Source organism: Hydra vulgaris, chromosome 01, assembly GCF_038396675.1.
Source record: "Hydra vulgaris chromosome 01, alternate assembly HydraT2T_AEP".
In the NCBI taxonomy this organism is placed as follows: Eukaryota; Metazoa; Cnidaria; class Hydrozoa; order Anthoathecata; family Hydridae; genus Hydra; species Hydra vulgaris.
Window position 1 is genome coordinate 40,500,719 of NC_088920.1, and position 13,976 is coordinate 40,514,694.

A 13,976-nucleotide genomic window follows, 5' to 3' on the forward strand; every position below is an offset into this window, starting at 1 on the left:
GTAATCCGACCTGTGAAAATTGTAGCCTAATCTAATACTAGATTAGGCTACAATTTTCACAGGTTTCACGCGTAGCAGCGTGTTTTTTCTGTTCTTTAAAATGTTAAAATTTTACAATTGGTTTTTGAATAGTTTTCATATAATTTGAATACGTCCTGCATAATTAATCTAAATCACATTGCAAAAAATAAATCCTGGTAAAATTATAGATTAATTTTAATCGATTTTAGATAATCTAAAACTTAACACTTAAGTGTTGCTTAAATTGTTGTTGTTTTAACTGCTTTAAAACAATTAAAAAACAAACCTAGAATTCTGTCGCTGGGCGTGAATTGGGCGTGAACTGCCCACTTGGGCCCCAATTCACGCCCAGCGACAGTTTTCCTTGGGCGGGATGTGGGCAACCCATATGGGCCCCATAGAGCTGCCCACTTGGGCCCCATGTGGGGCCTAATTGGACATGCTGGCTGGGTTATTAGGCAATGAAAAACTAAGAATTTTATTAACAGTTATTGACTCCAAAACAGTTGGTATGCCTGATGTTGCTTCCAAAACAGTTGGTATGCCTGACATTTCTTGGCCTGATTTGTTCCATTTTAATTGTTGCATGTTTGAAACATGTAGCATAATAGAGTATCTACATTGCAAAACATTGTTTTGCAGTGTAAATATTTCAAAGAAAAATCTATGTTTTATACCTAATAATTGCAATTATAATAAATACCAAACTACAAACCTTTAAAATTATTTCCAATGGAGAGTTGTTGGTAGTTTTAGCAACATGTAAGGTAGTTTTAGCAACATGTAATTTATTTTTAGTAGCATGTTGGTATGTGTTGATATAGCTATTTGAAAGCCTATTTCAGTATTCTGTGTTATTGGAACAGACTGAAGCAGGCAATCAGTTAACAAAAAATCCAACACAAAATAATGTAAGTACTCAAAGAAAATCTAGCTATTATTAAACCATTTTAATAAAATCAGAATAAAACATTTATAGTGCAAACACTACTCTTAACCATAACAAAAAAATGAAGTTTTTATACTTAAGCCATAAAAAAACTGCCCTCTTAATTTTTTACGGAAAATGCAACAAATCAGGCCGTGTAATTTAAGTTGGCCATGATGTAATGCAAAACTTTTTTAACTCGATTCTGAATTAGTATTTTTATATAAAATTATTATTTTTAAACGAAATTTTAATTTAATAAGGTTCGCAAAAAATAGAGCGTTTTTTTCTTTTTTGTTTCTATTTATTAAATTTTAAAAGAGCTTACAAAAGTTTGCATTATAGTTTTTTCTCGTTTAATTCAGTCCGCAAGATTAATGGACTGAATCATGTTTCAACAAAAGTACACAGTTGATACAAGTTTATGCAACAAATCGACTTTTTATACGTAAAAAAATATCTATAAGATTACTTCGGCATCATGCATCAAAACTCTATGCATGGTTGGAGGCATGGGGTACCAACCATATAAATGAATTTACATTTTAGCAGTTTCATGAGCAAAAGCATCAAATTTAACAGTATCAATTTTATATACACTGGAAATGACTTCAAGAATAAAGTGTAAACGTTTTTTCAAATCTAGTGATCAAATAAAGTTAACACCAGTTATTTGTGAAGATAATTCTGGGTGAAAAAAATTTTCTTGACGTATTGCCATCATTGGTATTCCCAAACCCTTTCCCAAACAATTCGAAGAAGCGCATTTTTGAGAAAGAGAGTCCAAATCAGATGGCTTCGTTTTAATTTGTTCTTTTTTAACAAATTTATCAACATCTTTTGATGTTTCTCCACAAATGTAGCACCTAATAATAGTTATAGTATCTGTTGCAGCGTTGCACACTTTACCATCTTCTATTGTAAAAAATAAGTTATGGTTTATTTTTCCGATTTCATTGGGCAACTCTGTTTCCTTGAGATTTCTTATTTAGATTTTTACGTGCCAGTGCCTCTTAAGATGTTTGTTTATTAACAGTTAATTTTTTTAAAGCAGATTTAAATACTTTTCGGTATTACTTTGCTCGCCAGAGCGTGACATTAATTTCTTTAAGAAACTTAATAACATCAGTATTTCTTGAAAACGCTGGCTCCATCTGGCTGCAAACGTCAACTAATCAACAGATACCTGCTCGTGCAAATTCATAGTTTTTTGACACTTTCTGCAATTACTAAGCTCTATAAATGATTTTGATGGGCGTCCAGGTTTCTGTCAAACGTTTATTGACCAAAAAGGCAGTTTAATGTTTGATTTTAGCCATTGTTTATTGTTTTTTATAAAACTTTCGCGTTTATAACTTGCAGCTATCCATCTTTTCTTGAAATCGCTTTTAAAGAATTTAAAGTTCTTATTATTTTGAATTGTTATTTGTTATTTTCTTATCTTTTTATCTTGTTCTTGTAGTTATCTTGTTATTTTCTCGTTATTTGTTACTTTTTGATTTCTTGGATATTTCATAACTATTATAAGTTGTTCTTCCAACAATGAAAACTTTTCATTAAATTTTTTACCTTTATAAACTTTCATTATTTCGTATAACATTTTTCGATTATAAAAACTTGTTGTCTTTAGACAAATCTACAAGGTAAATAATAAAACAATAAATAATGTTTGAATATAGCGTTATGGTTTACTCACTATTTTTGAAGAGTTAAAATAAAAAGTGGCGGACATTGGAGAATAACAAAAGAATTAGGTTGTTAACAGTCTGTAGTTATACTATAGACCAGTGTATCCCAACGTGGGGCGAAGGAAATTTTCAGGGGGCAATTTGATTGTTTGGAAAAAAAAGGACTTTTTTAGTCTAAATTTAACCAAATAGTCGAATCTCCAGAAAACGTCCATTATGAAGTGCATCATGCAAAATTTTTCCACTGGAATGCATTAGGAAAACTATAATTTGCTTCGGCAAACTAGGATTCGGAAAACTAGGATTTGATTCGGAAAACTAGAATTATCAGTTGCTTGTATCGTTCTGTCAATGTGCATTACCGTTAATTTGAAATAAAAGCAGTGCTGTGCTTACTAGAAATAAAAGCAGTTGTTCGAATTTATCGCTGTTTTCAAATTTTTAATACATTTTATAAATAAATATAAGTGATATTTAAATATAATTGGTAAGTAAATATAATTGTAAATATATTTAATTAATTATTTAGAATTTAGATATCTCATAGAAAAATAAAAAAATATGTAATGATTGTTACGGAAACAATTCCCTCTGGACAATCATTTCAAACGTTAGTTTAGAATAACGATTAGCGATTGCGGAATAAGCAATTCCCTTTGGAGAATTGAACGAAAACTTATTGCGAAAGTATTCCTTGAGAGACTAATTCCACACGAGGAATTCTCACTTAAAAGCCATAGCGCTAAACATAACAGTTGGAATAACAAGTTGAGAAGACTACACATAGTTTATATATAACTAGTTGTTTATAATTTAATATTCAAATATAGAAATAAATATAATACAAAAACCAACGTGAATTCTCTTTCAATAATAAATAAGAATGCGAAACATTAATATACATATATTTTTAATTTCCTAATTGATTTTAAAATTCATTTTTTAGCCCATGATGCAAGCAAAAAAAAAAATCGGCAGTACTCGGAAGAGTATTTAAAATTTGGTTTCATACCTGCTGTCCATGATGCACAGTTACATTTTTGTCTATTATGCCAACAATGCTTGAGCAATAAAGCAATGAAACCAGATCAGTCTTGAAACACGTTTGAAGGCAAAACATAGAGATCAAATTAATTCAAATTTGAACTATTTTCAAATTTTAAAGAAAAATTATGAAAAAAGAGCAACATGGTTTTCACGTCTTGGTCATCTTTGGAAAAGATGAACAAGACGTGAAAACCATGCCACTATGTAACAATACTGTCAGTAGAAGAATTGACGAATTGAGGAAAGATGTTGAAATACAACTTATCAAAAAATTAAAAACAAGACTTTTTTCGGTGCAAATGGACGAATCAATATTGAGAGTCAGCGATGCAGTATAACTTACATATGTCAGATACATTGATAATAATGATTTTGCTGAAGAATTGTTATTTTGCAAATCATTAAAAAGCAGCACTACCGCTAAAGATATATATAGTCCTCTAAAAAGTTACTTTGATATGAATAAAATACCGATAAAAATATAACGTCCTGTGCTGCTGATGGTGCTCCTAATATGATGGGCAAAAAACATGGTTGCTTAAAACTTATGAAAGATGAAAATTTAGATATACTTCTTGTGCACTGTGTTATTCACATGGAAAACTTGGTAGCTAAAAATTTTTCTCCTGTTCTAAATAAAATAATGAACTTGGTTGTAAAATGCATTAATTCTATTAAAGCAAGTGCAAAACAAGAGCACATTTTTAAACTATTTTGTGAAGAAAACAACGAAGCCCATGTGAGACTTTTACTTCACACTAAAGTAAGATGGCTTTCGAAATAGAACTGTTTAAAAAGATTTATGGAACTATTTGATACTCTTAGTGATTTTTTAAGCGACAAAACTGAAATGCAATATCTGTTAACGATTGATTCTAAGGCATATTTGAGTTATTTAACCGATATTTTTGAAAAACTAAATATATTGAATAAAGAACTTCAAGGAACAAACAAAACTCTTGTCGATGCAAAAGCAAAGATATTTGGTTTTATTACGTCTACCGAACTATTTGAATAAGGCGTTTACCAAAAACAATTTGAAAAGTTAGATTGGCTTCAAAAATGTGAAGTAACTGATACCGCTATACTCAATATTGTCGAGCATCTAAGAAACTTATCAGCTGATTTAAAAGGAAGATTTTCCGATTTAAAAGAAGTTGATTTTCCAACTTGGTTGATGCAGCCATTGTTAGTTAATTTATCTCGTATTTCAAATATGCTGTACCAAGAAGAATTAGCAGAAACGCAGAATGACGAGTCAGTTAAAACTTTATTTAATATAAAAGAATCGATGGCATGGTTTTTTGAAGAGACCAAAATTAAATATCCAAGCACAACAGAATGTGCAAGAAAACTATTATTACCGTTTCCTTCTTCATATTTAGCTGAATGCGGATTTAGTGCCATAACTGATTTGTTACTTAAAAAAAGAAATCCTTTGGATACAACACAACGGGGAGATTTAAGAATGAAGCTAACAAAATTGGAACCCGATATAAAATCTCTTTGTAATCAGCATCAAGCACAAGGATCTCACTAAATTTTATTTATTTTAGACTTGAATACCTGATGTATTTTATTTTATTTACTCATAAATTGTTCAATAGGGTCATTTCGGATAAAGCGAGCCATCGGATAAAGCGAGCCGGTCGCCTAAATATTGCAATTTTACGATATCAAATTATACTTTCGATTTATAACAATTTATTTAATATTAGTTATTCATTTTAAAGTCTAATAAATATTTTAAAAACAGTTGCTAAGCAATTATTTTCGCGGTGGTATAATTATAATCATTCGAGTAGTAACAAAACGTTTTTTCGCTTTAAGACCTTATATTTTGTTTAGCTTCAATAAAGAAAAGTGAGTATTTCATATTTGACACTATTTATAGTAAATATGATTGTAATATTAGTAATATGAGAAACTATTTCAAAAAATACAGTGTTGATATGTATTTGAGCGATGATAAAGTTTTTTAATCGAATTCTCAACCTGGCTCGGTTTTGCATAACTGTTAGATAAACCGAGCCAAGGGCATTCAGGTAAACCGAGTCATTGGCTCACTTTTCCAAAAATATTATAAATTTTTTTGCTTTTTGACCCACAGGAATTGTTAATTTATTGGAATTTTTAATGATATTTTTACAGAATGGTACGTTATCAACCGATCACGGCAAATCTCAAGGAAAACAAAAATTGTCCGAGCAGCTAATAAAGATAATATTAATGCATCTAATTCTAATACTCGCCTAGATAAGTAGCATGACCAACATGTCAATACTGATATTGCTGGTAGTACTTGTTTACCTACCACTGATGAAAATGCAATTGTGTCAATTGAACAAGCAGACCTCGATGTGTCTTTCGAAAACTTGATGCCAGTGCCACACAGAGATCGACCACAAAGCAGTCGGCCACATAAGAAACCACCATCTTATGAATTGACATCAGAAGATAATGTAGCATTTATTCAAGAAAGAACCAAACCAATAACAAAAAAAGCAGCTAAAGAGAAAGAGACCAGCAAAGAAAAGAAACAGAAGAAAACTGTTAAACAGAAGGTTATAAAGAAAAAGAAAGAATCCAAAAAAGAAAAGAAACAAAAAGAAGAGGACATTTGCAAATATTGTGGGTTTGCATATGGTGAAGCAACTGATCCTCTCATTGATGATGAATGGATTGAGTGTGACGCGTGCCGTGATTGGTTACATGAGAGCTGTATCGAAATAACCGTGCGTGGACAACTATGTACTGATTGTGTTCAAACAACAACTAAGTAAATTAACTCTAGTTAAGACTTGATATTTTGCATTTTGTACTGCATCATTTATCTGCAGCTTTAGCAGTATTATTTTTATTAGACTAGTCGCTGACATTTTTATATTGCTTTCGTTCTTTAAATTTTTTGCATTGTATGCATTTGAGGTTAATGTTTGCAAACTTTAATACCAGTTTACTATATCGTAGGTAATAAAGTAATATTTACTAATATAGTAAATATTATTTGTAATAATACTTCCAATTTTGTAAATTTTTGTCTGAATTAAAAGCTAAATGGCTCACTTTAGAATAATCATATAAGCTATTGGCTCGCTTTACCAATAATGGTGGCTCACTTTATAAATTTGTTAATATAAAGCGAGCCTTTCCTATGTATCATATATAGTTTACTTGGCTCACTTTGTATTAGTGTGGCTCACTTTACATTATATCATAGTTTCTGTTATGGAGTTTTCTAGTACAAGAAGTATTAAGATATCTCACATAGTTATTAATACACACTGATTTTAGTTTTATTGGCTCGCTTTATCCGAAATGACCCTATATTTTGCTTACTTGAATTTTTTTGTTTACTAAATAACTTTCTGTGAATACTTCCTGCAGTATATCATTTATGCTACTTATGAAAAATTTATAATATTAAAAATTATTCATATGTAACATGGGTAAAGAGTTTAGAAGGGACTCTAGTAATAAATCACGTAGATAAGATTACTTTACAATATATTTCTTGAAGATACGACTCGTTATTTACAATAAACCCTTGTATCACGCCAAGTGAATACGCCAAGTCACACGTTGTAATATAAACGCAAGAGAGTAAAATAGCAAGAGCAAGAGCAAGAGAGCGAGAAAGGAGCGCTTTCTCTTATATATATAAAAACAAGAAACCAACTGGCTACTGCGTTAGCAAACTAACGCAACACTGCGGCCGGCACTTTTAAGTTGTTTTTTAAAATTTCAATGTTCTTTTCACTCACAAATGTTACTTGAGTTGATTGCTCTTTAATATCGTAATGTCTTTCTAACAGATAAAGTTTATTTGCTGTTCTTTTAATAATAACAGATCTATCGCCAGAGATGACACGTATTTCGGCAGCACGTACTTGACCATCATTTGAATATCGCAACCTTTGTATAACGCCCATTTTCCACACTGAACGTGGAACCTTTGGATCGTCGATTATCACAACATCGCCGACTTTCATTTGAAATCCCCAACTTCGATGTGTCACGCTTTTATGCAATTCTCGTAAACTTGTTAAATATTCTCCTTTCCAGATATGCCAATAAAAATCCAAAATTGCTTTTTGGTGTAAATATTTTTGCTTATCATCGAATTGGTCTGTAGGTAAAAGGTTATTAAGATTCGCAGATTCTAAAGGTAATTTCCTCCCAAACACGAGATGATTTGGGGTTAGTGGTTCGTCACCAGGCACATCGTAAAGAAATGTAATCGGCCGGTTATTGATAGTAACAACAATTTCAGCCAGAATTGTAGTCATTTCTTCGTAAGTTACTCTTGATGTTCCAAGCACTTTTTTAATCACTCTTTTGGTGGTTCGGATCATTCTTTCGAATACCCCTCCCCACCAAGGAGCTGCTGGAACGTTAAAACACCATCGTATACGTCGTAAACTCGTGAAGCTTTGAGTTTCTTCCGCAGAGAAGTTAGAACCATTATCACTTATGAATTGTAAGGGTGCGCCAAAGCGACTAATAAAGCGCCGAAGACCACGAATGCAAGCTTCCGCTGAACAATCGGGCACCAAATCTAAATAAAGAAAACGTGTACTACAACATGTAGCGACAAATATCCACGCTTTGTACATCATATTAGATTCATAAATGTTTTTAATCATAATTGGACCGCAAAGATCTACTCCAACGTACTTAAACGCATAATTATCACTAACTCTCGATAAGGGTAGAGGCGGAGAATTCGGATATTTATAGGGTTTACTGTCAAATCTTCTGCAAACGTGACAATTTCTAATTATAGTCTTAATTAGACTACGAGATTTTGACAACCAAAACTTAGTTCTCAATTCATTTAATGTTTCTTTAACACCACCATGTTTAGTAATATAATGATAATGTAATATAATTAAATTTGAAAAGTAACTCTTAATAGGTAAGTATATAGGAAACTTAGAATCAAAGGGAATCGGTGCGTTACTAAGACGACCTTTACAACGAATTAATTCATTATCAGTAAAAAATCCTAAATCTCTTTTAAGTTGGTTGTAAGACTCACTATTAAAAATGCTTTTCTGAATAAATTTAATCCACAACAATTCCGCATTATTTAGTTCTAAAGTAGTTATTGTATAAAAATCATTATTGAATTCTTTTTTAATAATGCGAACAAAACGTAAAACTAAAGCTGTAACCTTAAGAAGACGATCGTATGTTTTAAAATTCTTGATATTCATAAAATCTAAATTAACTATAGAATGTTCTGAAGTAATTAAAGTTGCGACTTCAGACAGAGAATCTCCTTGCTTGCTTAAATCAAATGAAGGCCATGAAATAAAATCATTGAATAGAAAACTTGGACCTTTAAACCAAAGGTCGTTTTTTTGAAAAGTACTAAATCTACATCCGCGAGATATAATATCCGCAGGATTTCTTTCACTTTCAATATAACTCCAAAAATTAATATCATACAAAGAACGAATTTTTTCTAAGCGTTTCTGAACAAATGCTTCATATTTTTTATTTACATTGTTTACCCAATTAAGACAAATAATAGAATCAGAAAATAACTTGATGCAAGAAATATTTAAAACACAAGATAATTCTTTATATACAACTATAAACAAATTAGCTAATAATAACATTGCCCTTAATTCTAACTTAGGAATAGTATTTTTAAGCAAAGGAGAAACTCTAGATTTAGAAGTAACTAGACAAGAATTCGCAACTCCCTCAGCGCTACTCCTTAAATAAATACAACACCCATACGCTTTTAGGCTCGCATCGCAAAAACCATATAATTCAAATTTAATGTTTTGGATCTTGTCTACACACTTACTATACCATCTTGGAACACAGATAAAAGGTACTGAACCTAAATCATTAACAATATCATTCCATTCAATCAATATATCATCTCCTATAAGTGAATTCCAACCTAACTTTATCTTACAAATCGACTGAAATAATATCTTACATCTTACAATAATGGGATTCACTAATCCCAAAGGATCATAAAAACTTGCAATGAATCTAAGAATACTTCTTTTAGAAGGTTTATTGTGCACTAAATATAATAAATCCTGAAAGGAAAAAATAAAGTTATCTTCAATTTTATCCCATTTTAAACCAAGAACTTTTGTTATGTCACTTGAGGTTGGATTGTCCTCTTTGATTAAACTATTAAGCTCCATTGAATTTGACTCGAATTTCCTAAGGTAAAAATTTCCTTCTCTTAAACACGATTTCGCATTATTATAAAATAAAAGTCCTTCGGCAACAGAATCGAAACTTGCATTAAAATCATCTACATGTAACGATTGAATTAATTTCTTGCTAAATTCAAAATCGTTCGCAGCATAATGTTTAGCGTGATTAATTAAGGTCGCAGATAATAAGAAAGGAGAAGAAGTCACGCCAAACAAAACTCGACACAATCGATAAACACTTAAATCAGCACTTTTTAAATTATCATTGTCTAAATCAAATAAGTCTTTGTACCATAGAAATCTTACAAAGTCACGATGCTTTTCAGCTAATGCGATGTTTAAAAAAGCTTTCTCAATATCGGCAATTATAGCGATCCGCTTTGCACGAAAACGTAAAAGTATACTATATAATGAAGTTGTAAGTGATGGTCCTGAAAATAGACACTCATTTAACGAAGGACCAGATGTGCAAGCACTTGCATCGAAAACTATACGCACTTTTGAAGTTAGTTTATCTTCACGTATTACAGGGCGGTGAGGTAAATAGTGAACGTCACCAATATTTGATTCAAAATTAGAGACTTTCTCAATAATGCCTTTAGATAATTGATCCTTAATAATATTATTGTAAGATGCAAATAAATCTCTATCGCTTGCAAGTTTTTTCTCTAATGCTAAAAACCTAGACTTGCATAAATGGTAATTGTCGCCTATCACCGGATGATCTGTTTTAAAAGGCAATTCAACTTCATACATTAAACCATTAAACTTAATATTTTTCTGAAAGTTTTCATAAACAATCTTATCACTTTCACTAATTTTGGAATCATCCCATAATAAATTAAAGTCATTTTTAATTAAAACTTGTTCCCTATTGAAATCAGACGCAACCTTTAAAACATGAGAAGTTAAAACAGTTGAATAATCAAATTGATCCCTATTAACTATCATGGGACCACTTATTAAATATCCTAATTTAGATTTAATCGCTACGGGACCAGTAGCTCCCCTAATAATAGAATTTTCTATAAACTTCCAATAAAAGTTTGCTCCTATTAAAATGTCAACTGATAAATTTTCTTTAGAATTATTATGATCGGCTAATTTAAGACCCTTAAGATGTTTATAATTATTACGTGCTATATTAATATGCTGCCCACTTAAAGGGGAACATATATCCTTTACGAAACATTCAATACTTATAAAATAACCATAAATACTTTTGATAGAAACTCTCACTCTATCTAAGACTTCAGAAATGCTACCGTGCCCAAATGTTTTAATGTTAATTTCTTTACTATTAATACGTTTTAGGTTAAGTTTGGCACAAGTCTCAGGAGTTACGTAGCTTAGTTGCGAACAATTATCAAATAAAATTCGGCATGTAGCAAATCTGGAATGATCTTGATTTTTAACAGTAGCTATTGCTGTTTGTAACAATACGGTTTCAGTAGGTTGAAGAACAGATTTAGAAGCAGAAAGAAAAGATGTACTCGCTACTGAAGTCAACTCGCTGTCTTTGTTGTTATTATGTTTATCTCTATTGTCACTGTCACAAATAGATACATGATGAAATCGATTGCATTTAAAACATTTTAATTTTGATGAACACTTATTGCTATAATGTTTATTACTAAGACAACGAAAACAACACTTTTTATCACTTAGAATCTTTTTTCTAGCCGTAATGTTAGTTACTAATTTACACTGATGCGATTTGTGGTTATTATCGCAAAATAAACACACAGGTGAATAAGAATCATTTCTTTTATAATTATAAGCTTTCTTATCGTATTTACTATTTGAATTATCACTCGAATGAAACGTACTGGCAGTGAAAGGTAAAGTATTTGCGTTAGAAGAATTTATGTGTTCTCGCGCTCTTAACTCAGATTTTAAAATATCGAACACATCTTTAATTTCCCAGGTTCCATCTTCATCTAATTTACGACTAATAATTAAATTGAGCTCCTCTGGAAGCTTTTCAAGTATTATTGGTACAAGTAAAGACCCATACATCGAGGAATTAATACCAATATTTTCTAGACTACGTATCTGAATTTCCACAGTATCTAGAAGATTTCGCAAAGAACTTATATTTTTGATATTGTTAATGCGTTCAAGCTTTAATAATTTTTTCATATAAAAAGAAACTGTCAATTGTTTATTCGAAAATCTTTGTTTTAGAATATCTAAAGCTGTAATGTAATTATCGTTAGAAAGCGACAGACCATTAATAGCTGAATATGCTTGACCTTGAACCAAGTTCCTTAAATAAGTCATTTTTTGAATATTACTTAGGTCATCGTTTTTATTTATCGCACAGTCGAAATTTTCCCAAAAGGGTTGCCAATTTTCCCAATTGCCGTCAAATGCTTCAATTTTCAAGGTTGGAAGCTTAATCATTTTATTACTTTTAAATGTTACTGTAGAACTCGCATCATCGTTAGATTTAATAGAAAATTTATTTAAAAAATTGCTTATTTTTGAATTCTCTCTTTTAAAGCTTAATGTAAAGTCAATAGCTAAATCATCGTTAATTTGTAACTCATCCGCGTCATCAATTAAAATTGAAATTTCATCATCTAAAATCTTAATTCTCTCAAATCTATCATTCGCCGTTTCTCTTAGATTAATAAGTTCTGATAAATTTTCATTATGGTTAACGTCTTCCATTAAATCGTTTGCCTGATCGAATATTTTCTTAATAGAATTGACATTCATAGTTCGCACTCTTCTTTTTGTTGTTAGTACAGACATTTCACAAATCTTACGTCAAATTTAAAGGAGAATTTCTAACTTAAAAGTATTTATTACACACTAAAGAAAGGCAATTAATTTTAGAATGTTTTAGTTAAATAGAACGTTTCAAAGTTTAAATTTTCACGGACTTTAAAATTTTTAATAGCGTACAATAACTTGTTTAAAAGAAATTTATCAGTAAACGACAAACACAGAGCAATAAAATAAAATTCAAAATGGCAGAAAGTATTTTGAACAACTGAATTTAATCTTAAGAAGTTTCGCAAAAGGATATCGCAAATCTTGTCTAATTTATCCTTAATATTATTTAATCTTATTTTCCTATACATACGATATGTTAACTTAAATATAGTCTAAAATCACTAAACATAAATTTAAATCTCAAATAATAAAATCACTTAGCTGGTAACTTGGTCTTTAAACGTAATTCTTTAAACGTAAATCGTATTCTCCACGAAGAACAGCATCAATTTCACCTAAATTAATATATAATAATCTGTAGTAGTCTTATCATAAATCTCAAAAAAATCAACTATCAAAAGAATTGATAAAAATAAAAACAACTTAGCTAGTTAAATCTTCGATTATCTTTTTAATCGTGGGCTCCATAAAGAGTTTAGAAGGGACTCTAGTAATAAATCACGTAGATAAGATTACTTTACAATATATTTCTTGAAGATACGACTCGTTATTTACAATAAACCCTTGTATCACGCCAAGTGAATACGCCAAGTCACACGTTGTAATATAAACGCAAGAGAGTAAAATAGCAAGAGCAAGAGCAAGAGAGCGAGAAAGGAGCGCTTTCTCTTATATATATAAAAACAAGAAACCAACTGGCTGCTGCGTTAGCAAACTAACGCAACAATGGGGGACATTTAAAGTTTTTATGAGTTTTGGTGGGGCAAGGCACTAAAAAGGTTGGGAAACACTTCTATAGACTGTTAACTCGAAAAGGTCATCATAAAAGCGCTTTATATTATGCACAATAACAACAAAAATTTATTGTAATTTTAATAAAAAATACCTTCCTCTACCATAATTAGAAGTTTAATTTTTCAAAACTGAACATAATGATTACAATAGCTGGATAACAAATGTCACAATTTTCGATTTTTTTTTTCTAATTATAATTCAAAAACAACGCCGCGTTCTAAATAAAAATGGGACTAAAAGAAAAAGCTAGGAGATTTTTCTGTAGCATTATCTAATAATAAATTAAATAAAGCAATTATCTAACTTGAAAATAACAACCTTAATAACATTTTTATGCTAACTTGATTTTTTGACTTTTGAACGATTTTGTTATACAAATACTCCTCTGCGTGACGCTTAGTG

At 30.6% G+C, this 13,976-nt stretch overlaps 3 protein-coding genes across 3 annotated transcripts; 2 read left to right on the forward strand and 1 right to left on the reverse strand.

Annotated features, from left to right (window-relative positions):
- Positions 1-4,201: 4,201 nt before the first annotated feature.
- On the forward strand, positions 4,202-5,224 carry LOC136074403 (SCAN domain-containing protein 3-like). Its single transcript, XM_065786717.1, has 2 exons — positions 4,202-4,447; positions 4,730-5,224. Exons 1-2 carry the CDS (start codon positions 4,202-4,204, stop codon positions 5,222-5,224), a joined length of 741 nt encoding a protein of 246 aa, XP_065642789.1.
- Positions 5,225-6,062: 838 nt separating this feature from the next.
- On the forward strand, positions 6,063-6,467 carry LOC136074404 (uncharacterized). Its single transcript, XM_065786718.1, has one exon. The coding sequence runs from the start codon at positions 6,063-6,065 to the stop codon at positions 6,465-6,467; it is 405 nt and encodes a 134-aa protein (XP_065642790.1).
- Positions 6,468-7,382: 915 nt separating this feature from the next.
- On the reverse strand, positions 7,383-12,635 carry LOC136074405 (uncharacterized). The gene has a single exon (XM_065786719.1). The coding sequence runs from the start codon at positions 12,633-12,635 to the stop codon at positions 7,383-7,385; it is 5,253 nt and encodes a 1,750-aa protein (XP_065642791.1).
- Between the last annotated feature and the right edge of the window lie 1,341 nt (positions 12,636-13,976).

What these genes read in the sequence shown, in the direction of transcription:
- LOC136074403 (XM_065786717.1), top strand. Translation starts at nt 4,202, where the DNA reads ATGGGCAAAAAACATGGTTGCTTAAAACTTATGAAAGATGAAAATTTA. An exon ending in GACTTTTACTTCACACTAAA is followed by an intron (nt 4,448 to 4,729) that starts GTAAGATGGCTT and finishes CAATTTGAAAAG; the next exon opens with TTAGATTGGCTTCAAAAATG.
- LOC136074404 (XM_065786718.1), top strand. Translation starts at nt 6,063, where the DNA reads ATGCCAGTGCCACACAGAGATCGACCACAAAGCAGTCGGCCACATAAG.
- LOC136074405 (XM_065786719.1), bottom strand. Translation starts at nt 12,635, where the DNA reads ATGTCTGTACTAACAACAAAAAGAAGAGTGCGAACTATGAATGTCAAT.